Source organism: Phasianus colchicus, unplaced genomic scaffold (genome assembly GCF_987193195.1).
Source record: "Phasianus colchicus unplaced genomic scaffold, bPhaCol1.hap1.1 HAP1_SCAFFOLD_56, whole genome shotgun sequence".
NCBI classification, from domain to species: domain Eukaryota; kingdom Metazoa; phylum Chordata; class Aves; order Galliformes; family Phasianidae; genus Phasianus; species Phasianus colchicus.
The window spans coordinates 403,577-429,963 of NW_028325233.1; the positions used below are offsets into that span (position 1 = coordinate 403,577).

Here is a 26,387-nt window from a genome sequence, read left to right on the forward strand (position 1 = left end):
TCTTACGGTCCACTCTCCCATCTCATTGGGGAGGTACCTGTGCACTTGTTCAACTGGCTATACCGTTCACTCTGGCATTTGAGAAGGATCTATCACACATTCGCAAAAGGAACAGAAGAGGTTTAGGAATCCCATTTGATGATGATACAATATATAAAGACTCAATTGGGGTGCCCAGAGGTGTCCCTGATGAATTTAAGGCTAGAAATCAATTGCTGCAGGATTTGAATCTCTATTCTGGTGGGTGACAATTAACAAAAATGTAGATTGTATAAACTACATCTATTACAATCAGCAGAGATTTATAAACTATACAAAGGAGGCAATAAAGGGAATTGCAGAACAATTGGATGCTACAAGCAGGATGGCCTGGGAGAATAGGATCGCCCTAGACATGATATTAGCTGAAAAAGGGTGTGTGTGTGTGATGTTGGGCACCCAATGCTGTACCTTTATCGCAAATAACACAGCCCCAGCTAGCACAATAACTAGAGCATTACGGGGGCTTACTACTCTTGCCAGTGAATTAGCAGAAAACTCAGGAATAGGTAATTCCCTCACTGGGTGTTTGGAGTCCTGGTTTGGCAAATGGAAAGGGATGATTGTGTCCTTATTTACTTCTTTGACTGTGGCAGCAGGAGTCCTGACGGCCGTCGGTTGCTGTATTATCCCCTGCGTGGGGGGATTGGTGCAGCGATTAACAGAAACTGCGCTGCCTAAGCAAACAGCAGTGGAACCACCACCGCGCTCGGATAAAATGATGATATTAGACGAAATGGAGAATGAAGAAAATGAAGAAGTTTTTAGAATCGTACCTTTAAAAAAAGAAAAAAAGAAAAAAGAAAAAAAGGGAATTGCAGAAATCAACACTTTGAAAGAAAAAGAGGGGGGAATTGTGGAAATGGAATGTTGTTTCTGCATTTGACATTAACAAGAGCAGCTGGTTTGAAGAAGTAGAACATCATGCATTTGTATTCTGTAACTTATCCTTAGAAATAGTTGATCTAAGAAGTAAAATACCGTATATGTTAGCGGTATGTTTTAAAACATTATTACTGAATTATGTGATTAATTCTTTCTTGCAAAACTGGAATAGTTGTTAAATGGTCCAAACAATGTGAGTATAGTGTGTTAGGGATTAGAAAACATACTGTAGAGTTGTTCTGTTAGATAAGAAACTGCCAGCAAGAGAAAAACAGATGTAGCAAACATCAGAGAAGCCAGGGCCTCTACACAAGGCCGGACTGTCTCACTCCGTGAGAAGTTGGGATGTGACAGGCAGGCGCCAAGATAGCACAGAAACATAAGCTCTTAGTTGTTTAATTACCCCTAGCATTTGTGCCCTTTACACTGGTCACTGTTCTGGTCATCCCTCTGTCCTCGCACAGAGATAAGCTGGGAAGGAGGACAGAGGGGAGTGTCTTGGAGCCCGCCTGCGGCACCCTGAGGTTCCCACAGAGCGGGACAGCTCTGCTTCGTGCAAAGGCCCTGGCTCCTTGAAAGCGTGTTCAATGTGTTTCACTTCTGCTGGCCTAACGAACCACCTCACAGCGGGTTTCCCAGCTCAGAACACTACACCCACATCGCTTAGGACATCTAGAGCCTACCGCAGCTTTGTGAGAAAGGATTTCTCACGTAACTCGGTAACTGCGTTTCTAAAACACGCTACTAATGTGCGCACGGAACTTCCACTTTTCACATCAGCTGTTTCTAAGGATGCGCCACAGCGCGCTTCTTCAGATCAACCGCCCTTTCCAATACCCGACGCAGAAACGACGCTTCCGCTCTCCGCGGCGCGTCGCTACGGGTGAGCAGAGCGGCTCGGTACGCCTCACCGCGCCGAGCTCCGTAAGACGCGCGAGGGCAGGCCGGCCGAGGACGGGACCGGCGGCGCGCGCAGCCCCTCGCGGCGCCCGGCAGCCCGCGCCGAGCGGCCCGACGTCCCGCGGCTCAAAGCGCCGCCGCGCGAAGCGCGAACCGGCCGCTCGGCGCCGCGCATGCGCCGCCCCGCCCCGCGCTGTGACGTCGCGCGTCGCCGCGGTCGGCAGGGAGGGCGTTCCGCCGCGTGCGGCGGGGAGCTCCCTTAGCGGCGCGCGAGTGCCGGCCTTCCGCCGCTCCCTCTCCCTCGCTCCTTCTCCTGGCCATGGCACGGCGCACGAAGCCCGAGGTGGAGCGGTACGTCGCCTCCGTGCAGGCCGCCGCCTCCTCTCCCAGAGCGGTGAGTGCTGCGGCCCGGCCGGCGCCGCCGGCGGCGCTCCCTCGGCCTTCCCCGGGCCGCGGTGGGGGCCGCTCCCCGCCCGCCCCGTCCCTCCGCCCCTCCCGCGGGTGCCGGGCCCGAGGGCGGGCTCCTCCGGCGGGGAGTCGAAGCCGAGGGAGGCTGCCGGCGGGCGGGCGCGGAGTCGCCTCCTCGGAAACGCGGTTCGCCGCAGCTGCGCGCCTCGGAAAGCCGCTGAGCCCTCGGCGGCTTCGGAAGGAGCCCGGCGGCGGGGCGGAGTTCGGCTCCCTCCCGTTCCGTGGGCACGGTCCCCGGGCTTCCGGCCTTCCCTCTCTCGAGGAGCCGGAATAGGGAACGCGTGCCGTTCGGCTTTGGGCTCGTTTGGCCGCTGTGCGGCTGCTGTTGCCGTGGGTGCGACGGCGTTGTGAAACGCCGGCAGGAAGAGAGGGAGAGGCGGGGGGAAATAGCTCTGCTGCCTGCGTTGGTGGCTGGGCAGCCGGGTGATCCCCTGCTCTCTGGAACGACTGGCTGTGGAGCGCGGTCGGTGATGGAAGTAGCTGCTGGTCTTCCTGTTGCGTTGATTTTGGAGAGGAGGGTTGTGCGAGGCTGCCGGCGTTTCTTTTGAAATTCCTTTCCAGCCCCGTTTACGAGGAGGCGGGGCAGGCGAGAGAGGAAGGTGACAGAAGCATGGACAGGAGGAGCTTGATTTGTGGCATTTGTTTTCTTCTGCAACGTAGATAGGTTGCAAGAGAAACGGCTTGTATGTAGCTGACCCCATTCTCCTCTCTTTAGTCGGAAGTGTGCTTGTGAAAAGTAACAAGTGTGAGGACTTGCTTTGCTACTAACCTCAGTTTCGCTTTGGTAGCCTTTGCCAGTTACTGGGAAGAAATGTTATGTTCTTACTCCTGTGTCTTTCAAAAACAAAGCCCTGAGTACAAGGAGTGAACTGGAGCTGATAACTGTGAAGACACTTTAGGAAGTATTATGCACCCCTGGAAAGAAGGGTCTCCCTACTCAATTACTTCAAAAGTACTGTATATTTAAAATGTACCCTTTGTTTTTTTTTCTTCAGAGATCGTTAAAAGGATTCTTTTTTGCTAAGCTGTACTTTGAGATAAAAGAATATGAACTTGCTAAGAGGTAATAAACGTTACGTATGTTGTTCTGTTCTTTAAAGTGTGATGGGAAAGCTAAATGAAGTAGAGTGGAGAAATGAAGACCGTTGTCATGCTGTTTTAAGGTAGCGGCAAATGGGAAATATGGTGCCATTTAAATCTTCCTAAAACGGCAACTTAAAGCATGGGTAGTTACGTGGTGCTGTAAAAACCCATCCGGTAGAAATGTCTTTTATGCCATCGTGTTACGTCCTTCTTACAGTTCCTGTGAGCTACTGCTTTATTTAATGAAGGCCAGTGCTTGCAGGCAAATATGCAACATCTGTACGTGTAGCAATAATGTTGTGCCTTACTTGAAGATCTAGATCAAGCCCCTTGAACTAAATACAGCTAACTGTCCTGTATGACAGATTAAAGTCCCACGTTAGCTGCAAGGTGTGGGGGGACTTGTAATACTGAGGAATACTGATCCTTCTGGTTTTTCTTTCTTTATTTATTTACTCTGTAGATATACATCTATTTATCTCAGTGTCCGAGAGAGAGATCCCAAAGCGCACAGGTTTCTGGGACAGATCTACGAGGCTCAGGATAACACGGAAGAAGCTTTTGGGTGTTACAAGGTAAGCACCTCACTCACCTCCCTGTCCTGCTTTATTCCTTTGTAAATGGACTTGATCTTTGTGCTTCCTGCTCTGATAGTCTTCTTCCCGCTGCCCTTTGGACTAAGAATATGTGAGCCCTGTAGAATTCTGCAGTAGGGATTATGGTGACAGCAGTAATCTGGCTGCTACTGAAAGACTGGACTGAGAGTGTTTTTCAGTTGCATTGTTTGTTTTCTTGTTAGCGGTGGGCTTTTTGTTTGTTTGTTTCCTCAGAAGTAGAGGGAATGGGGCAAATACAGTTCCGATTAGGTAAGCATATAAATGTGAACTTCACAGTCTGTGTTTCATTATTCGGGCACCGGGGAGGGAGAGGATACACACAAAAGTCTTGTTGCCAGCACAGTGACTGAGTGCCATCAGTCTTTGTGACTTAATTCTGTTTTCCGGAAGCCTCCGTATTAGGTTAGGCTAGAGATACCCCTGGTCTGGCTGTCTGAGTAGAGCAGCAGCGGGTGGTAGAGGAGCTGGTTTTGACATTGTTTCTCTTATGGTGTTCTGAATTCCAGCAGTTGTCTGGGTGTTACAAACCAATGGTGGCCTTCTTGAAAGGGAAAAAGGCTTTTCTTAACGTAGTGAGAAAGTATTTATTGATAGTTCTAATTTGACTTGCTGGGTCTGTTTAATGGGGGACATGTTTGACATGTTTTCTTTCTTGTTCTACGTGGACTGCAAGATCAAGTTACTAGTAACCTTTTTTCTTATGTGCATGCATGGGGAAAACCAGCGTTCTGTGGAGCTGAATCCAATGCAGAAAGATCTTGTACTGAAGATTGCAGAGTTACTATGCAGTAACGACATCACTGATGGAAGAGCAGAGTACTGGGTTGAGAAAGCTGCCAGTCTCTTCCCTGGGAATCCTGCTGCTTACAGATTGAAGGTAAATTCCTGCTTCTGATCTCTGTTCTGTGCCTAGAAGAAACTTTAGTTGCGTCAAGCGATGGGAAAACCATGGTAGTAATATTATCCAAGAGGTCAAGATTAGATAGGTTAAGTATTGTCTCTATTACATGACTACACTGCTTTCTAGTTTTTTTTAATTTGAGTTGAAAACTGTCAAGTGTATGAGATGCTGTTATTCCCTAATACTGTGTAAATGCTTTCAGTCATACAATCTCACTTTTGTACAGGTGTTAGTTTTCTGGAGCACAACTGCAATGAAATCAAAGTCTTGAGAGGCTTGTGCTTTGGGATTTTTTGTGTGGTTATGTTATTTTATTTTTTTAGACAAGCTGTTCTGTATTGACGTGTGGCATCTTTGAACCAGGTGGTTTGACAGTCTTAACTTAGCATCTAACTTAGCATCTACAGGATGCAAACTCTAAAGCTTTGGGTTTTGTGTTTTTTTTTTTTTTTTTCCCTCACTTCTAAAATGTTTGTCAAACTCTCAGTAGCACCTACCAGCTTTCCAGAGCAGTTTGAGTAATGTAGCCTGTAATGGCGATGAGAAAACAGTCAGGTAACATAGTTGCTGAAGAGGCTCTCGTAGAGAATGAAATTTTAACGTGTTGCCTTTGTATGTGATAGGAGCAGTTACTGGAGCGTAAAGGCGAAGATGGCTGGAATCAGCTCTTTGATATGACTCAAACCGAGCTCTATGCGAGACCAGACGATCCCTACCTTAACATCAGACTGGTTGCTCTCTACCGTTCAAATAATAGATTAAGAGATGCTGTGCTTCATTGTCAGGAGGCGGAGAAGAAAATACCTGTAGACTCCAGCTTGGAGTGGTGTTTGTGCGTCATAAAGACATTTGAGGTATTTAATCATGTTTTGATCCTGTCATAATCTCCCATGTCCTTGAAACCGGTGTTATTCTCTTAGTATCGTTACAATGGCAGCTAATTCTCAAGTGGCTTAACTCCTTTAAATGTAATGTCTGTGGAAACAGTGATTTATTTAGGATTTTCTTAAGCCTTAAAGCGTTGTTTAGTTTCTAGCTGAGGTATTAAGTTAGATACAGCAGCTCCATCAGGGAGGGAATTGCTGAGGCAAATAGTTCCTGGAACATTGCTGCTGAAGAATACGTTAACATCTCACCTGGGAAACTGGATTATGTAGCAAGAAGTTCTGGAGAAACTCTTGCCTTCATAGAAGGATGGCGGTTCCTCATTCTGTGATGAACTTTATTCTTTAGGAATATCTTGAATCAGTACGAGACTTGGAGGCTGATAAAAATAATTGGAGAGCTGTCAAGAAGGATCATCTGCTGGCCTATTCTAGCTTGGCTAAAATGACGCTTGCTTCTAGAGATGTTTGACAAAGCAGAGGGGCCCTTGAAAGGTACTCTTTTAACTGTTCTGCTTATTTAAAAAAAGAAAAAAAAAAAAAGAAAAAAATTGAATATTTTTTCTGGGTCACCGAACTTCTAGCAGGCATCATTTTCAGTGAGTAGCTGTTTTATGGATGGAAGAGGAGTTCCTCTGTACTAACTGCAAAGAGCAAATGTTGCTAGGCTTGATCCGCAAGCTGTGTCTGAGCTAAAGGCCTCAGAGAAGACTCAGTGATAGGGGTCTAGTATAAATCCTGGGAGACCAGGACTTGGTTGAAAATGAATCTTTTCTATGTTCCAGTTTTGATTGTGTGCTTCACTCAGTGAAGCCGTGTGCGGATGGACCTGATGAGCTGTCTCGTACCTTCCTTGAAATGAAAGGACACTTCTACATGCACACTGGAACTTTCCTGCTGAAAACGGCCCAGAACAACGAGACACAATGGAGAGATGCATGTGAACTCGCAGCATTGTGTTACCTGAAAAGTTTCCACGTAAGTCACTCTTCAGTTTGTGCCTGTAATTGTTGCAGTTCTTGAATGCTCTCACTGTATGCGCACTGAACGCCTGCATTCCAAAAACTAACTACTGTTTTTAAGGCTGTCTCCTGGCCAAATCTTACCCTTCCATACTTGTTTAAAAGATTTCAAGTAGTGTGAAGAAAATCTCATCTGTTTCACTTGTCAGAAGTAAAGTGACTAAGGGCTAATGAGTGTGTTTCCTATAGGCTATTCCCTTCTCTGTAATGCAGCTAAAATAACTAGTATTAAGGTTATTGGTATGGGGGGGAGGGGAATGACCTGAGTAGCTCTCATATACTAATTCCATAAGCAGCAGAGCTTGATCAAGCTTAATTCTTTGCTTTATGGAATAAAATCAGCTTTCCCTTTTGCACAAGTGCTTGCGTTCAAAACATTGCTTTCTCTTGTGTGCTCTTACAGCTATTTGCAATTGTTCAGTTACTCACCTTGTGTCCTTTTCAGGAAAGAAACAAGCTTGTTTCCTAACTTTTAAGACTAAATGAGGGTGAGTTGTTTTTTGTTGAGAAGAAGCTGTAGCAGTTCTTTTCTTTCTTTGCCAGATTCCTAAACCAAAGTCAAAACTAAGAAGAGGAGATCGTGCTGGGCTAGATGCACTGGAAATGTTGGCCTGTGACCGAAAAAGCCAGTCTGGTAATAAAAACTAAGAATTATAAATGTTCCATAGTTCCATTTTATGAGCAGTTAATGTCAGAGTTAATGGCTTGTTAAAGAGCACACTTGGCGTCTTGGAACATGCTATCAAACGTTCTGTATTTTGGCTACGTATGAAATACAAAAGAGCGGTTTGATCCTGACACGTAATGGGCTTTTTCTTTTTATTTCCAGGACATTAAGATAGAATTTAACTTTCAGTGTCTCCGAGTCTGCTGGTTTCTGCCTACTAATATACTATTTGTAAGCATTGCTAGTCCCAAGTATAAAAGAAAATATTGCTCCTTTCCTGTCACTTTTGTTCCCTTCTTTGTTCCAACAGGTTTGGTGCATTTTTTTTCATTTTTTTGGTGAAGCCGAGGTAGTTGTTTTCAGTATTCATTATCCTGTGGGCTCTAGGTGAAAACGAAGAAAACACCGGGCATCAGGCTGAATTGTTCCTGAATAGAGGAGACTGACAGCTACTTATTTTGAAGACAATTGCAGTGTCATTGTAATAAAAATACACAGTAATTCTGGAGAACTGGATTTGAAAATGCCTTGGGACTGCTGTCAGCCCATATGCTAAAAGGGTGACTTAATTATAGGGAGAGTGTAAGTTAGAAATTTGTAAATATCATAAGGGGAAGTCTGGATTCCCAGCCTAAAGCAGCAGGAACAACCCACTGCATCAAATATTGTTGTCCTTGTTTAAGTTGAGTGTTCTTATGTGACATTACGTTTTTCTAGGTCATATGTTGCTGAACTTAAGCCACGGCAAGGAAGACTTCTTGAAAGAGATTGTGGAAGCTTGCAAAGAGAAGTGGTTTATTTACATTGTTTGAAAGTCTGTTTGGGAGTGGAGCTTCTAAAGAGAGGTCTTTTCTCGGCACAGATGATATGGGAGATGTCAGTCCCCAAGCACCAGAGCAGGGAGAACTGAGTAAATGCGATATTGGTAAGAGATGCTACTTAAACTCAACGTAAGCATGACTCTGTATTAGAGGTTCTTCTACAAGTGCTTCATTTGCCACAAAAGACAAGTGTCTGTAATAGCTGCTTGTGGTTGCCCTACTCAGAGGGTGCTTTGCAAGAAGTTTCACTTTCAGCTGTAGCTGAGGGGCAGTATCATCATGCCAGGTTCTGAAGAATTTCTCACATACTTCCTGCTTCCACACTGTTGTCTTCTGGTCTGCTCTGACTCATTTCCAATTGAAACTGGAAAGTGCTTGTACGCTGGTGAGTGCTGATAGGAAGGCCCACATTATTTATGTGTAATCTGTGAACACAGGTGACAGGCATAAAAATGAAATAATTCCAGGATGAATTGTGAACTAATGATATCTTCCCATTTTTTAGGCTTAACTTGATGATGAAGTCTGGCTTTGAATTTGAGTGTAACAGGAGTAGAATGATACCTTTCCTAACGAGGATGCAGATCCTAGCTTCTTACAACCCTTGTTTTTGCGTAGGTGCAGTTCGGATGCACAGTGGTAGTCTCCAGCACCTTGCATGGCTTGGCTTGCAGTGGAATTCTATGTCAGTGTTATTCCCACTGCGCAGATCATTACAACAACTTTTTCACTTGCCCCAAGAGACATCAAGACTGGAAACAGATGCTCCTGAGTCCATTTGCCTGTTGGACCTTGAAGTAAGCAAGCTTCCTAAGTTCTTAAATGCATTTAAATGCCTGTTTTTTGCTACCTAATACCTTCTGTTTGTTTATTTTCACCAAAACAGGTTTTTTTACTCGGGCTGGTGTTCACTAGCAACTTAGAACTGCAAGAGAAGTTTAATACTCAGCGTGGCACACATCAACCTCTGTTCTTACCGTTGCTGCTGTGCAAACAGTTCTGTACTGAGAAGCAAAGATCCTGGTGGGATGCTGTTTGTGCTCTTATGCAGAAAAAAACAATGTAAGGCTGCTTCAGTTTGGAAATATTGGAACCAACCTTCTAGATGGCTTCTGAATTGATTCCCATAGGTTGTGTAAAACTAGTTCCTTTTGTTTGGCGTCCTTTAAATGTTAAATTTTTTTTGCTGTAGGCGTGTGAGATGCTGAAGAACTTTATAAAAATGGGCTTTACATTTCTGACAGTGCATTTGTAAAGAAGAGCTAGTTTAGGACTGAAGCTGCTTGTTATGTTCATCAAACAAATGACGTGTGAACAGATGAAAAAGAGGGAATACTAATTGAGGAATATTTCTTTTGATATTCAGACCAGACTCGGCAACCAAACTGAAGCTTCTTGTACAGCACGGATTAAGTACTGTGCGAGCCCTGGAGAAACACGGCCTTCAGCCTGCCTTAATTATACATTGGGCAAGAAGCCTGCAAAAAACAGTACGTTAAGATTATCTGCAAATAAGTATCATCTGTTTTTCTCTAATTTTGCAAACTTCATAGACTAAATAAAATCAGATGAGAATGTAGTATTGAGAACTGCTGCTACTAATTTTGATGGGATGTCATGCAAGGCAGTTGCTCTAGTCAAATACTCTTACCTCACTACTCTCAACTGCATCAGAGAAGAATAAGTATGAATAACACTCTATTTAAATATTCTGCGATAGTTTGAATTTCTCTTTCTTCAACAGGGCGTTAGCCTTAACTCCCACGACCAGAAAGAATATATTGGAAGAAGTGTCTACTACTGGAAGAAAATTTTGCTTAGCTTGAGAACTATCAAAAAGCACAGAAGTATTCCCGAACCTGCGTATCCTCTCTTCAGACATTTCCATAGTGTGGACATCCAGGTACTGATGGATTATTCAAAGATGAGAGTAAGAGGGGGTTGTATGTCAGAGGCTTACATATGAATTGTTAGCTGGTTGGTTTGTTTTTTGTTTCAGTTGGCTTTGTGTGTTGATGGGTTGTGGTTGGTTTTTTTTTTTTTTTTGTTTTGTTTTGTCATTGTACTACTAATACTGAGATTTGGTAGTATCTTTCTGTTGAACTTCTGAGTTTTAAAACTCTGATTGGAAGATACTGAACTGCCTTAGTACCTCCTCCTATTTGACTACTGCATGGGAATTGCTGAGTCACGGCCTGAACCTCTGATTAGTCACCTGAGGTGAGCAATGAGTCAGCCCTGGGAGCACAGGTGAAAGCAATTCACCTGTGCTGCAGGAAGGGGTGGAGCCTGGCTCTACCTCTCCTAGACCCATTTAAGAGCTGACTACCAGTGGGGAAGGATCTCTCTCTCTCTCTTCAGAAGATCCACTCCACTGGTCTTTCCTGAGCGAGCCCACGACACGGGTGAGCCTTCTATTTATTCTCTTTGTCTCGCTGTGCCTAACTCTCTTGCTTATTTCATTGTTGTAACATCTTAATATTATTTGATTATATAATATTCCTTTATATAATTTTCATTGATTATACAACTACTTACTAGATGCTTACAGTCACTGACTGTTCCAAGTGTCCACACTGTGTCATGTGTGACATGTCTTTTGCTTTGGTTGTAGGTCTTCCAGGTTGCAGCCTATGAAGAAGAGGCACGTGTAGTTTTTGCAATGCTGGATGCAGCTGAAGGCAAAATGGATGATGCTTTACTAGCGTTTGAAGCTATTAAGAAAGTGGTTTCGTACTGGAATCTTGCCATTGTAAGTTTGTAAATTGCATTACTTCAAAATGCTTTTCTATTACTTACATTCTGACTGATTATTCCTAATCCATATGCTGTTACTTAGCTTTATCAAAGAAAGGCAGAAGAGGTTGAGAGTGGTGATACGTTACCAGAAGAACGCAAAGCCTATCTTGTTAAAAGAAAGCATTACCTGATGAAGATCATTGACGAAAGCTCCTCTGACCCGTCAGTAGCTGACTAAGTAAAAGAATTAATGCTTGTGTGAGTTGTCGTCTTACGTTAATGTTAACAGATATAGGGCTTTCCTGGGGGAACAAAAACAACAAAAAACACCCAGAATTTCTGTGCAGAAAGCCTTGCAAACTGTGCAGCCGTAGATCAGAGCACAGCCTCTTGCTCTGAGGAAGAATTGCGATCATGACTTGCGTTTCAAATACATTTCTAGCTGCCGGTATCTGTTAAAGCTGTAACGGAAATGCTGAATGCAGTGATCCAGGAGCTTGGAGAGAATGGTGAAGAGGGAAGTCTTGCCTCCGGAAATATCTCACCAGCTGCACACGTGGAAGTAAAATATTCAATTCCATCACCTAAGAAGTTCTCTTTCTCGCCAACAAATACCTACCAGGTATATTAGCTGGTTACTCTTCTAGGGAAGTGTTACGTTTGTATAAAAAAATCCAAGTTCAATTAGTTTTTTTCTTTTCTTTCCAGTTTTCTCCTAAGACTCTCTCTCAGTGGGCAGAAGATCACAAGTCCTTACTTCAAAAGCTGTGTCAGCACGTGGAAGCTTTAACGGTAAGCAACTTTAGTCACTATATTCGATGCAGAACAGTTGATCTTTTTGTTCTGGTAAGTACTTTGTGACCCAAGCATTGAACTTCCCTTACCAGGCTACCTCTTAAAACTCAGTGAAGAGAACTGCTATAAACATCTGCTTAAAGTGAGTTCAAGAGTAAAACTTTGTTGCCTACAAACTCTGATTTGGTACTCAGATATGGGAAGCAATCCTGAGGATTGTGCGTGCAGAAAGTTGTGCTTTCTTCAGCTTAGCTACTGTCATCTTTGTTCTGGGTTTATTTCTAGCTTCAGGGAACAGTCTCAGTTTCGTAAAGCATGGGAAGATCATAGATTATTGCAGCACTTAACTCATCTTTTTTGTGTGTGTGTCTCAGACCTTGAACATGCTTTTAAATAGCAGAGGAGCGTAGGGATCGTTCCTTAGGTTTTCTCCAAATACCAATGTAATATGTTTACATGCTCTTAATTGAAACACTGTCTTTAATAGAATGAAATACGGGAAATGAAACGTAATAGTTCCAGTGTAAATGTATCATCTCACTGCTGGCCTGCTGGAAGCTATGAAACAGATACAGTGTCAGATGGTTATCGGAGAGCACAAAATCTTCATGAAGCTCCTTTAAGGGGTAAGTTGATGCTGAATTTTTAATTGAACACTTAGCTAAACGGAGTAAGACTTCTTAAAATGTTTCTGCAGTGTTCTGAGATGAATGAGTAAAACTGGTCCCCTGGGAAAGTTCACTCAAGTCAGTAATCACAAAAACTGGATATAAGCTCCTTTCTTGGTGTTCCTTTTCAGTTGCTACCTCTGGCCCATCTGTTCACTGTAGCCAGTCACCTGCTTGTAACTCGCAGTATCTTCAAAGAACTGCTGCAACCAGTGTAACACCAACAAAGGTGAGGACATACGAATCCGCTCAAGCCATTTCTACTGATGTGGTGAACTGGTTTTGTTTCTGTGTGTAGCAGGATATAACTGCGGTTCCCTAGAGAGCGTTTACTAAACTTGAGGTCTGCTGGAGACAGGCAGAAAGTTCCGTAATCAGCTAAGCTTTGGGATATTGGGTTTGGGAGAAACAGCCAGCAAAGCATGTTTTTAACCTGCTAACATATGTCCTCTGCTCGTTGTCTGCATTGTTCTTTTCCCCAAAATAGTATGGGGGCTTGATTTTTTTTTTTTTTTAAATACTAAAGAAAAATGAGTCTATTCAGCTTACGCTTCTCCCCAGTCTGTGTTTTCAGATACCACTCAAGTTTTGAACGTATGATTTTAGTTAAAACTGATTAGAGTTGAAATCTCATTTTATGGTACGCCTTGCTATTAAGAGTACATGTTGCATGGGCTTTAGCACCCTAATCCCTTTTCCTCCTTTTCCACAAGGAAGTAACGGTGCTTTTTCTTTAGGCACCTGTCTGTGGCATGGATGGACTTGCACCTCAGCAGCGTAGATATGCTCATCAACAAGCAATCCGCACGCCACCTCTGCGAAACACTTGCGCTGCCATGTTTCCTCAAGACACGTATGGCGCACCTTGGCATTTTGATGCTCCATCTGCTGGAATCATTTTGCCTTGTGGTGATCGCTACAACTACAGCCTTCCACAGGCAAGCACAAATCCACCACTGCCTGAACCAGGCTATTTCACAAAACGTGTGGTTTTAAAACCTCTAGAATCCAGTGTTAGTGCCGCACAGGACAAATTGGGATCTGCCTTTGCTAAAAAGGAAGGCCAGTGGAACTGTGACATCTGTTTAGTAAGAAATGAACCCACTGCCCCAAAATGTGTTACTTGCCAGAATACAAGCAAAACTAATTCAGAAGTATCTCTTCAAGAATTTTCCTTGAAACTTGAAGGGAAAACACCAGCATGTACCTCTCAGAATCTTGCAGATGGTGAAGCAAAGCCTGCAGAGGAAGGATGTAATTTTTCAATGTGGATGCCTCTCGGTGGATTTAAATTTGGTATACAGGAGTCCAGTAAAAATACCGCTAAGAAAGATGATCCATCCAAAGAGTGTACAACTGACTTGACAAACATGGATGAAAAAGACAAAAACGAACTGCCTTCGAGTAGTGGAGTTGCACTCCAGTCTGAAGAAACAGCAGACAGGGACAAGAGTGAGCACACCCGTGAGAAAGGCACGTTGGTAACATCTCATGTTTCTCGTACTAATGCAGCCAAAGCATCTCCTTGTGGTAACAACGCTGTAGCTGTGCTGGAGGAAGCTACCAGGGAGAGAAGCGACCTCGGCCATGGTGGTGATGCTTGTGATGCCACCGTAGAAGCTTTAGAGGTATCAAGCACCTCTGAAACGCCAGCAAAAACGGAGGTTTCTGCTCCAAAGTTTGTATTTAGATCTGAATTGTCAGGAGCGTTTTCAGTAACAAAGAGACATTCCCGTTTGGGAATACTTCAGCCCCCGGTTCCCTCTTTGGATTCAGCTTGAATCGTCCAAGAAAGAGCGATGAAGGAACTTCAGCATCTCGGAAAGCAGAGCAGGAAAAAGCGGGAGTAGCTGAACCACCCAAAAGCTGTAGTGCTGCTCAGAAACCTTGGGAGAGCGAGGCATCCCAGCCGGCTCCTTCGGCACAGGGTGGGCCCTCCAACTTCTCGTTTAAAATCCTGGAGAAAGGTGAGTGTTAATTGAACCAGTAATTTATTCAAGTGTGCAGCTCATTAGTCAGTCACTTGTTAACGCTGGTCATTGTGTATTACTTCTTCTGTCTTAATAGTATGTTGTTTCTTTCAGTTCTAATGCACGTCTGTGAATCTTCAAATCCTAGACTTTCAACTTGAGTAAATATGAAGTTGTAGTTCTTTGCACGTAAGAACAGAAGCGTGCCTTATGCGGGACTCAGTGCAACTCTGTAGTGAGAAAGGGAGTTGCGGGTAGGATTTTGGAATCTGTCCGAGGCGTCAGAGTTGATCTTAGTGTTGCTTTTTTTGTAGGGAAGGAGTTTGGTACTGCTAGAACCAGGAGATGCTAATATTGTTTAAACAACGAGGCGTTGTTTAAAATGTCAGGGTGAAGTGCTGACAGTGCATTTTTTGTGTTGAACTGGCAGTGTTTGTGCTCAGGCCTCGCTCTGACTGGTAAACTCCGAAAACAGCAGTTGTGCTTAAGCTTCAACTCGAATTATCCCTTCAACTAGGAGGCATCCTTCTTGTCTGCTTCCATTCCTTTCCAGTAACTTCACATCTTTAGCTGGAGCCTTTGTTTGTCGTGGTTTTTCTTCTTGTACTTCCCAGAAGTATTGTGAAATAAGCTCTATTCAGTCTCTGGTTAATATCATCTGGAGTTCCAAATGCTCAAAGTTCATCGGTAGCACACGCTGCTGCTGACTGCTTTCTGTTTCTTACTTTCTTTTTCAGTCCTTGGTTTTGCTTTTCCTCTGTAGATGATACCCATATGGCTCTTCTGTGTAGTTGTATTTTGTTTGGCATATGGCGGTCAATAATTCTTGTAACAATATGAAAATGTTGACCTGTTCTTGGTCTGAGACGTGAATTTCAAAAGGAAAGTGTATAGTGCTACTAGAACCAACAGACAATTATTTACAATAAGTTTACAATATTTAAATTGAGAAAAACTGTCATCTTCCATTTGGCCAGTCACTCTTTCTGAGGCTGTGAGTGTCTGTGTACTAATAAAAGGTGGCACGTATTGAGCTACCGGAAATATAAGTAAATGTCAAAGGAAGCTAGTATCTGTAGTGGCAGTTGCAAGATTGAAGTCTTCATTATTGCATGGAGGTTCTTTGATAGCAGCAGAAAACCCAAGTATGACGGATTTACAGTTCCTTGGTTATCCTGAATGAGTGTCTTTTTACATAATGATGTTATTTCAAAAGCTCTACATTTAAGATGTTCTGAATATCGTTAGGTTACTTTATAATGTATGTGCCAAAAATGATCACGGAATTTAGCTGTCTTATCAGCTGTTTTCCACTAATTTTTGTGCTTTGCAGCAGACCCCCCAGTCAAACGTGAATGTGTTACTGCTTGGGAAACTAAATCTTCTGAGCAGAAGGCTAAAGGAGAAACTCCACAGGTCCCTTCTACGTCTGTCTGTGGCTTTAGTAGCAGTGCGGAGGATGCCAGTCCAGAAGGCTCTCAGAAAGAAGTAAAAACTCAAAGAAAAAGTACGAGTCAAGTCTTTACGAAAGTTTAGGCAATAAATTTGCAGTATTATTCTTAGACTATTTTCACTTAGTGAGAAATAAAGCGTCTGGCAGATTAGAAACTACTTGACTTCTTTGACTGTGTCTCAAGTCTGTTCTGGCACTGGAACTATGGTACTACTAAGAACTTAAGTTTCTCTGGGAGAGAAAGGAAACAGCTTTGCCTCCTAAAGTAGAAACAGCTTTGGCTAGTAGAATTCCTCCTAGCAGGTATGTAAGAGTTAAGTGATTTCAGAGCAGTTTCCAAGGGAAATGGTGCTTGTTTTGGAATCGTACTGCTTCAAAGGTACTTCAGTCTCTTGTTGAGTCAAAGCTGTGTGTGTTTTAAGAGTGATGAAGAATGTCTGAAAGCTTCCAACAACAATTCTTGTTTGTTTTTTTGTTTTTCCCCAGTTGTTCACTTCCCTTAATCCCTGGTAGTTAGCTGTTCTGAAACATTAGTAGCACTATAGGAAAGTTGGAGACTGAGAACTTACTATCTTGTTTTTACTGTACTGCTGTTGATAAATTTCTTCATTTAATTACAATTTCTGGAAGGGAGGGGGAGGGGAGAGAGAAAATGTGGCTTTTTTGGAGGGAGTCGTTATTCTTAGTGTCCAGACTTAATGGAGTTTGAAGTTTGTATCTTAGGCTCTTATGGCTTATTTGCTTACTGTTTTATTAATCGTACTGACTCAGTCTCTACAAGTAAGGAAGAATTACATACTCCATCAACCAGTGAAGCAACAGCAACAGTATTTGTGCAGTCAGCTGCCAGCAGCGGAGAAGCAGAATCCACAGAAACTGCTCGCGTGTCAGAGAATTTACCAGGAGGTGGTGATGCAGCTTTTTAGGAAGTAGAACAACGTGCTTGAAGAAGCCTGATGTAGCTTTGTAAGGCTTAACTCAGTTGTTCATGTCTGGATTTCGTGTTTAACCTTAGTATGCCTAATAAGAGGAGAAGCTTACAATGACTGTAGTCTTCTAGTTTGGCTTCCTGTAAAGAATAGAACTTAATTGCAGGTTAGTATAATGACTAAGCAAGACTGATAGAGCACCAAAAAACAGTATGTAGTGTCCTTTAATTGGAACAGTTAATCTGATGAAGTCTGCAAAATGTTGTCTTCCTCTTTCTGCAATATCTTGTCTGCCTTTCCTCATCCGTTAATCATATTATGACGTCTGTTGTTTTCTTTCTTGCCTTGCCTGCTCTTTTTCTCCTTCAGAAATGCTTGTCTGTCACATGTTTCTCCAGTTCTTTCAAGCTTTTCTTTAACTGTGGAAGATGTGTTAATTGAAGGATGTTAAAAGGCAGTAATGTGCACATATAAAGTGAGGAGGATACGCAGCTGTGAGGCCTCCATTTATTATTTTCAGTTGATTCTTATTCTGATCAAATGCCAGTATTAAGTTACTTAGCAGCCTTCATAAGGGGAACACCTGGAATGCTAACAGTGCTGGGTTATCACTCAGCACATCATTCAGCAGACCTGAAATTTCACTGGGAAATATGCCGGCACACTTGATAGCTTAAAAATGAATTTCAAAGGCTGAAATCTGTTGGGCTCTCTCCTTTTGAGAAGGCAGGGCTGTTCGGTCACTTCAGTGCATGATGAGTATAGAGCTGTGGGTACAAAGCCACTGAAGAAAGGAAAACATCGAATAATTTTGGATTATGATGTCAGAATTGTAACAGTGTTGTTGGTGACAATTTCTGGGGGAAATCACGCATTACTGTGCTGTGTTTTAGGTGGAGGTAGTCTGGAGAAGAAGATGAAGGAATTCCCTTCAAAGAGAGGGCGAAATTTTACAGTTGGGCCAGAGATGCTGCTCAGTGGAAGGAGCGCGGTGTTGGAGAGCTCAGGGTCCTCTTCCATACACAGAAGAAGTGTTACAGGATCCTTATGAGAAGGGACCAAGTTCTTGAGGTGTGTGCAAAGCATGTCATCGCTAAAGAAATGAACTTAGTGCCCTCTGAAACATCAAACAGTGTTTTAATTTGGACAGCTACAGGTGATGCTGGTTAGTCGGTTGAGTGGTTTTTACAGTTCTTTTCAGTATCTTCTGTAGTTTGTTTGGCTTTGTTTTACCCTGGAGATTATACAGAACAAAAGCTGCTGATCTCTGGCTGCAGTGACTAGAGCTAAGGAAATCTTGGATTTGTTTTCAGATGGTGAAGTGAAAGTAGAGCAATTTGGGGTCAGAGCTAAAGTTCAAGAACTGGCCAATTCTTTTGAGAGGAGATTTGGAGAATGCCAGGAAAGCTTGTCAGAGCTGCAGAAGGGCCACCTCTCTCTGGCAGCGGAGCTGTCAAAGGACACCAACCCTGTTGTTGTGTGTTTTGTTTCTGCCAGTGACGAACCTGTAGGACACACAACCACGGAGCTGCTTTCAAATATTGTCCCTCAAACAGCTGAAAATTTCAGGGCCCTGTGCACAGGGGAGAAAGGCTTGTGGGTTCAAGAATACCACATTTCACAGAATAGTTAGTGACTTCGATGTCAGGTAAGCTTAATGTGAAGGCTTTTCACTGAGAGAAAAAACCCATCTGGGCTGCAGCACTCCATGAATCCTGCCTGAAAGTGAGCTTTTCCAGTTCTTGAATGTGGTGAGAGTAGCCGAAATCAGCAGGGCTGCAGTCAGCAGCGATGCCTCAAGCTTTCCCGACACTTCTAGAGACCATCGCATTTTATTCTTGGAAAGCTATGACTTCAGGGGAATGCCACAGACTTGCATGTTAGACTTCGTTTCGTTCATACCTGTTATCTGCCTGATCACTTCTCTTTGGCAGCTGTTGGATCTGTAGGCTCTTCAGAGCCGGGTGTCAGCCTTTGGCAGCAGCAGGAGGCGGAGCTCCCGACGTATTGCAGGCAGTGTTTGCGCTGCTCAGGGCCTTGGCTGCAGCGTGCGTGCAGAGAACAGTGTGAGTGTTTGGCATGGCTGTGCAGCAGAGAATATGAAATGGTAGTTTTCTCACTTCCTCAGTGCCTCCCAGCACAGGACTCTGTGGTAGATCAGAAATTGGTGTGCGTGTTGGATTTGCTGTTTAGCAAGTGCATTCTCCTGCTGTATCTCTGTGTGTCTTTGTATTCTACTGTACTTTGACTGCAGGAGTTTTCTCGCAGGAGGGTCAGGGCCATCCAAACTCAGTTCTGTTGTGCTTTGAGTATGGAGCTCTTTCAAGCCTTGATTCTAGGCCTAGTGGAGTAGAAGCCAACACTGTGTGAACAACAGTTGAAAAGTGTCCTTTTCTAGAAGAGGAGCAAGGTGATGTAATTCTAGCGATTCAGTTGCAGGCTTCTTTTAACTTTGTGTAGCATGGCATTTTACATCCTGTTACTATGTTTCCTACAGGTGAGTTTGTTATTGGTTGCGTTACTAAAGCTATGAACAACCACTGGAAGTGCTTCTGCTGTGATATCTGCCAACAAGTATTGGCAGGAGTTGGATTTGTCAAGAATAACGGCAGGTGGGTCTTCACCCTTCCTTCTATCACTGATAATGATGAAAATGGAATGACAGTTGGGAGGGATGTAGAGGTTATGGTTCCTAAGGCTTTCCTGCTGAGATGGAGTAACCAAAGTGTCTTTTATGAGAAAAAGGTCTAAGAATGCATCACAAAACTGAGAGTGGATATCTTAAAATGTGTGCATAAAATATTAACTACTTGTCTACTTCGACACCAGATTTCCTGTCAAGTGTGTTTTGTACCTGGTGATGTTTCAGGATGAGTAGGATACACTGTGGTAGACACTTAAAAACAAATCAGATGCAGAAGTTTTGTCATTTTTAAATAGATTTTTATTTTCCCAACAGGGGTTCCCCAATTTGAGTCCAGTTTATCACCTTTTTCACTAATAAATGCGCTCATTTCAGTGGGATCCTTCACGGTTTTGTTTTTTTTTTTTAAGTAAACTGTGTAGCCATTGATTTCATGCTTTTAATGCAGTACATGTGGTTATGTAGAGAGTTAGGGCCCGTTTTGCCATCCAGCTTCCAATCTAAATTTCTGAAGAGTCTGAGGGTAAAGCATGGGAGTGGGGCGGGATGAAAGACTGCAATTTGCAGCACAGGGTGGTACCATAGGAAATAGGAAATCTGGGTGCAAACTTGCTTATAGCAGCAAAATGACATTATTTTTCTAATACAAAGGGCAGAAAATTGGTTGTCTTCGGCTGCTTCAGTCATTATCTTGCCTATGTTCTTTGCTTTTAGTTGAGTTGCACAAAGTGTGTTTTTCTTTTCAGATTTCCTTCATCTCGTTTCATCAGCTTCTGCAGCTGCAGAATACATAGCTGCATGTTTTTACATCCCCCAGTGATGCATGGATGAGGGGGCATTGTAGGATATAACACACGTTACTAGTTGTTTGCTTTTTAGTACAAAGGAAGCTATCATTTCATTATCATGGCAGAGGCTGATTTGAAGAACAACCTGTAGTGTTGTCAGCGGTATTGTCAGCTTATATTTTTCTTTCTCTGATGTTTGATATCACGGGGAAAATGCAGAGGAGTGCATTTTTCTTTCCTTCAATTACATTTAAGTAAATCTAAAAGAAACCTGTGCTAAGAGAGCCAGAATGTAAGCCAGGCATGACTACAGCTTTCTAACCTGTTTGAGACAAGCTCCGTAGCTATTTTCATAGAGATTTGATGCATCCTACTTAGCAGGCTTTTCTCAGAATCAATCAAGCTTGTTTAAAAAAAAATAATCATATTGAACTGTCATATTTGATGCTGCTAAAGACATTATTATAGTATAAATCCTGTTACTGAAACAAGTGCTAAAAATTAAATGATCTCTACGGAAGCTCTGAAGTTGAAATTGTTCTATTCATGCTCTCAATTAATGAAGTTTTGAACAGGAAGGAATTCACTGCTGATGCTCACGAACCGAAAGGAGAATAATTATATGGTTTACCTGCCGTGACAAAATGGGCGTCCCCATCTGTGGAGCACGTAGAAGACCAGTTGAAGGACGTGTGGTGAACGCTATGGGCAAACAGTGGCACGTGGGGGTAAGCATCAGCTGACACGTTGTCTTTCACAAGTGTAAAGGTTAACGTACTTACCTGGAATATCGCTGATCAGCTTCCATGAAAGGGTTAGAAAAGTGTGCAGCAGTGATCAGCAAATGCATCTCCTAATCCCATTTTCAACCTTGATGTGCCTGATCTTCCACTGAGAAAAGACCTCTGCCTGCGGAGCTAAAATCAGGAGATGTCCCAGGAAGCATTGCGAGGTCCTTGCAGAAGAAAATGTCACCAAGTGAGAAGCAGGATATATGGAAAGGCAGTAAAGTTCTGTGACAAACGTAGTGCTAGTGGGCATTATAACGTTTCTATGGCTTCCAGTTACTTGCCACGTAAGTATCTCTAAAGCAGTTTAGGTGACAGTTCATATTTCAAGTCTCTGTACAAGATTTACTTCTTTATCTTCCATTTAAGTTATAAAGATAAGCAGTCTAGGCCTTTTGTTGTGAAAATATCCTGTAGCATGTACTTTCTTCACAAGATGCAGTGGTGCTGAAAATGTAATCTTTGTCATTAATAACGTATCAGAATCACTTCAGTGCATTTTTTTTGTAACTTTTGGGTTGAAATGTTAAAGACAGTAAAAGGAATGTTATTTTAGTGATCTAAAAGTACAAAACAATAGTTGTAATTCTTATTTTCAGGATAGCTGGGCTAATCAGAATCTAGTTGCTCTTCAAGCTTAGTGTTGCTTATGTTGAGCTGTTTCAAGCTTTTACAGATGTTTAAATGAGAGCAGCTAATGACACCCAGTTTTCCCGAAGAACATAAAGACGACTTGCCACTCAGGAGTAGTGGTTTAACACAAAGCTTTTGAATGGCGTGGTCTTCCTTACAGCTGCAATTCTAAGATGACCGTGTGTTAAGATGAGCTGCATCAAGCAGCTCTTTCATCCGGTTGCTGAAGACTAACAAAGACTAAATTTGTCAGAGGACAGCACCTAGCATTTAAAGAAGAGGTATATGTAGTTGTACCGTTTCCCTCCAGACTCCCTTGACTGTGCAGTCGAGCACCATAATGGATAGACCTTTATTCTTTGGAAGCCAGGTGCAAGGTGTTGTGTACACATCTCTGCTTGGATAAATAAAGGAGGATTACATTTGGGAGTTCTGCAAATTTGCAGGTGGATCCTAAATTTGTCAGCGATGAAGGGCAGGTGATTGAAATATGCTGGCATCCCTGCAGACAATAAATGCCATGACATGATTAGCAACAGTATTGCAGTCAGGATAGAGCAAGAACATACACCAGGCAAGAGTTGTGTGTTGAGTGGATGTACAGATGTTCAGCTGGATGTTTACTAAAAATGTGTATGTGACTCTTCATTGCTGGATTTCAAATGCTCAGATGTTCAGGATTAGGGAAGCAGCAAAACAAAACCATATTTGTAGAGGGTGGAGCAGATGTAAAGAAATATTTTCATTTTTAATATCATGAAGACATTTGTAATTAGATGACGCAAGATTCAATTGGAAACCCAAATCAGACTTGCCATCCTTCTCCTTTTATTTCAGTTTAAATAAAACAGGAAAGCTATTGAGATACATTTGAGAAATTACCGTCAATAAAATCATTGCTTGAAAACTTTGTTGTTTCTCCTTCCTCTTCAGCTGTTTCCCCTGCAGTCATGTGATTGAAGGAGATGGTAAGCAGTTCTCAGCTGTTTTCTTAGCTTAGTTACGTTTTGATGAAAGTTCTTTCTAAAAGTGGAAGGAAGGTCCTTTGTTGAATCCCTCACTGCTCCCATTAGACCGCAAAGAGGCATTCTCTCTATCAGACATCAGGATAGATGTGATTAGTCAGAGGCCAAATGGGAAGAAGACCTTACAGCAGCTGTTTTGTGATGATGGAAGATGAAACAGGAGCTAAAGAGAAACCTTTTAGTAGTAACCAAAGGCCAGGGATGCTGGGAGATGCAGAGGAGGCTTCCTGCCCCACCGGCTTTAAAAAGGGACTCATACCGCTGTGAGGATGACCACATAGGCATCTCCCCAAATGAACTTAGGGATCCATGACCCAGATTTGTAAAAATATTTAGATACTGAACAATTTAGGTGGGCTTTGTGAGGGATTATTTTTTATTAAGTGCCTAGCTTCTATTGTTTCAGTTTGGTTCCTGGAGATATTCACCTATCTGTCACAGGCACCTGTCTTTTGAAAACAGAGGCTGGTGATAATTGCACAAAACCAGGAAGGGATTGTACCTGGAAAGATCTGTCCTGCAAAGGCATAAGTGCAAGTGTCTTAATTTTGAGGAGGAGAGAGGCCCACACATCATCCACTGTGGGGCAGAGAAAGAGCCCTGGTATGGACCAGGTACATTACAGGTACAGGGACCCGTATGTCTTAAGGAGATGTCCTCCATTTGGGTGAAGGAGCGAGGGTGCTCCCCCAGAGGGTGGATCCACAGCTATAGGCTGTGTGATGCAGATCGGTGTGGGAGCACAACCCTTGAGAGCAGGGTCCCACTTGGGGAGTTATCTCTGAGGTGAAATCTTGCAAGGCACCCTGAGATTGAGGCTATAATGCGCTCGGGAATGTAAGCTTTGTAATACTTTGGAGAAATCATCGCAACAAAAATGCGCTGGGGGGCATTTGCAGTTAGCTGCCAGGAAGGGGCCTGGTAGGATCATGTAACGAGTAAATGTCCAAACTGGTTTTTCATTGTTGTTATCTTTGTGATTGATAAGTGTTTCTGTTATAAAATTATTGCTTGTGGAATTCCATTTACAACACAAGTGCTCTTGTTGCTGGGAGACATTGGTTATAGCTCGTGCCCAGGGAATTTGGTGTTCCTGTGCCCTGGGGAAGTAGGCAGACTCCATTACCCAGCAACGAGACTTTATAAGCGGCTGCTATCTAGTGTGAATGCTAACCTTTGGATCCAAGGTGTGAGTGGTGTGAACGTGGGAATCGAGTTTAGTTGGATATTTGTTTAACCCTGTATTTGTTATCAGAGCCTTGACCTGTAGTACTGCCCAGGAATTACAGTGGAATAGAGGAAACTGGCATTTTGGTTGGCGTTGTGGACTGGGGTTTAAAGAGGAGTATGTATTTGGTCACAGTAACTTACGAGCTATAAGGTGTGGACTTTGGGGAACAATAAAGAATCAATGAAATTAAGTATGGAGGAACACAGGGAAAGGAAGTTCCCAGGCAAATTCCACCTGAGATATTGCTGGAGAGCCTGGGGGCCCCGTGAGCAAGAAAACTTTAATTAAAAATTGTAATCAGTGGTGGTTGGAAGGCGATGACCATTTAGCAGTTAATATTGTTTTTGCGAAGTCAGGAGATGAGATGCTGGGAACAAATAGCCTTCATCTGCAGAGACCTGGGAAACTTGATATCCCAGTGTTAGCACAGGAAGCCTTAGGAAGGGAGGAGCTGAGAGCAGGGCTCTAGGACCCAGAGATCTCCTCAGGAAGAGCTGAAGGGGGAGAGCTGGAAGAGCCCAGGAGGGTTCTGCCCCCGTTGAACGGGAAAGCAGTTAGTGCAAAAAGAGGTGCTGGATTTGGTAACAGATGCAGTAACAGTCAAGGGTAGAGAAGATTAAGCTGAGGAAGGAATTGCAGCAAAGTGTGGAATTTGTAGTAACTGGAGCATCTAATTGGGTGTTAAATACTCCAGTGAGTGGTGAATTTGTAACCGTAAGGGAAGACACTGGCAAAAGTGAGGAAGTTTACTTTCTTAACCCTTAACTTAGTGTAGGTGAACAGGTAGGGATACACAAATGTTTGTAGGTGCCAAATTCACCAAAGCCTTTACTAGGGCGAGATTTATTAGAACAACTGGAATCTTGAAATCAAGTTGAAAGGAAAATTGGAATGTAAGGTACAAGAAGAACAGTTAATGGAGGTGCTTAGTTTAGCATTGATCACTACCCCTGCTGGGACCAGGATCCCAGACAAAGGAAGTGATCAAGTCTATCCTGGGGTGTGGGTAGTAGAGACCCCAGGAAGAGCTAAGAATGCAGCACCACTAGCAATCGGAATAAAGCAGGGAGCTCGGCTGGTTTGGATTAAACTGTACCCCCTCAAATTCGGAGATGGGAAAGGAATCCAGCCAATAATTGACAGTTTTCAGAAATTCGGGTTGTTACTGGAGTGTGAGCACAAGATTTAAGGGCCATCAATAGAATAGTGTAGGATTTATACCCATTGGTAGCATACCCATACACGCTGCTTTCAAAATTATCAGGTGAATTGGCATGGTTTGCTGTTCTGGACCTAGAAGATGCCATTTTTGTCCACCATTGAGTCCAGAGAATCAGCTCATGTTTACCTTTGAGTGGGAGAATCCTGATTCAGGAAGAGCAACACAACTTACATGCACAGCACTTTTCCAGAGGTTAAAACAAACAAACAAACAAAAGTCCCACTCTTTTCAGGAACCAACTTGCCAAAGACTGGAGCAATGGGTACGGCCCCAGGACAAGGAACCCTGTCACAGCACATGGATGGCCTTCTGATAGCTACCACAACAAAGGAGGTATGCATAGCAAGGACAATTAGTCTGCTAAACTTTCTCGGACTTGATGGCTATTGAGTTTCTCCACAGAAAGCCCAGATGGCGTGGCCACAAGTAACCTTGGGTTACGAAATTGCTGCTGGATTCCAAACCCTAGAGAACAACAAGGAAGGAAGCGATTTGCCAGACTGTGGAACCTCAAGCAGCAAAGGCGCTCCGGACTTTCCTAGGGATGACAAGGTGGTGTTGCGTATGGATATACAACTATGGAATACTGGTAAAAACTCTCTATGCCCTTTTTAAATCCTATCCAGAGGTCCTCATTCAGGTTGAGGAGGGCAAAGCAGACTAAGGTTTACCTGTGGCAATTAGACACAGACTCTGTTGTTCGTGCAGAACAAAAACTTTTATTGTGTACAGTGAACTTGAACAATATGCTCTTGGTCAAGTGTCTTATGAATTGTGACCCTCCTGCTGCATGCGGCAGTGCTGGATCTTCCATCCTGCCCTGAAGGAGATGGCACTAGAGCTGGGCTCGTCCCTCTTGTGCCATCCCGTGGCACACAGGCCACTCACCTCTGTCAGCCACCTCAGGTTTGCCACTGGTCAGCTTGACCTTGATAGCATCTGCTCACTCCCGTGCCAGGTGCACAAGCTGGACGCCTCGTGATCACGTCGAGAGGCTCGGTCTGGCACAGATAGTTACAATCTTTCGGCTTTCTCCCTTCATTCTGCTGAACTTGTTTACATCTCCCAAGGTCTTTTGCTAATCAGAGCAAGAATGTCCTTCTTTTCTCCCGGCGATGCACAGAGTAAAGGAAGCAAAATACAGGACCTGGATAAACTAATCGAGGGGGCTTGGAGAGCATTCAGAAACAGAGGACACAGAGGTGCAGGCTTCAA

General features: G+C 43.3%; 1 protein-coding gene across 1 annotated transcript; it reads left to right on the plus strand.

The window, feature by feature from the left end:
* The first annotated feature begins 2,024 nt into the window (after positions 1 to 2,024).
* Positions 2,025 to 22,601, plus strand: LOC149911840 (E3 SUMO-protein ligase RanBP2-like). The gene is given in 26 exon segments (XM_090133284.1): positions 2,025 to 2,218; positions 3,288 to 3,355; positions 3,839 to 3,950; positions 4,717 to 4,869; positions 5,517 to 5,747; positions 6,127 to 6,272; positions 6,563 to 6,755; positions 7,343 to 7,433; positions 8,184 to 8,244; positions 8,246 to 8,391; positions 8,906 to 9,084; positions 9,174 to 9,349; positions 9,654 to 9,777; positions 10,032 to 10,190; positions 10,902 to 11,039; positions 11,127 to 11,264; positions 11,469 to 11,648; positions 11,735 to 11,818; positions 12,309 to 12,447; positions 12,621 to 12,718; positions 13,227 to 14,184; positions 14,187 to 14,456; positions 15,793 to 15,966; positions 16,684 to 16,818; positions 17,735 to 17,912; positions 20,849 to 22,601. Coding segments are annotated over 25 exon segments (4,386 nt in total). The 5' UTR covers positions 2,025 to 2,143; the 3' UTR covers positions 17,893 to 17,912; positions 20,849 to 22,601.
* The last annotated feature ends 3,786 nt before the right edge of the window (positions 22,602 to 26,387 follow it).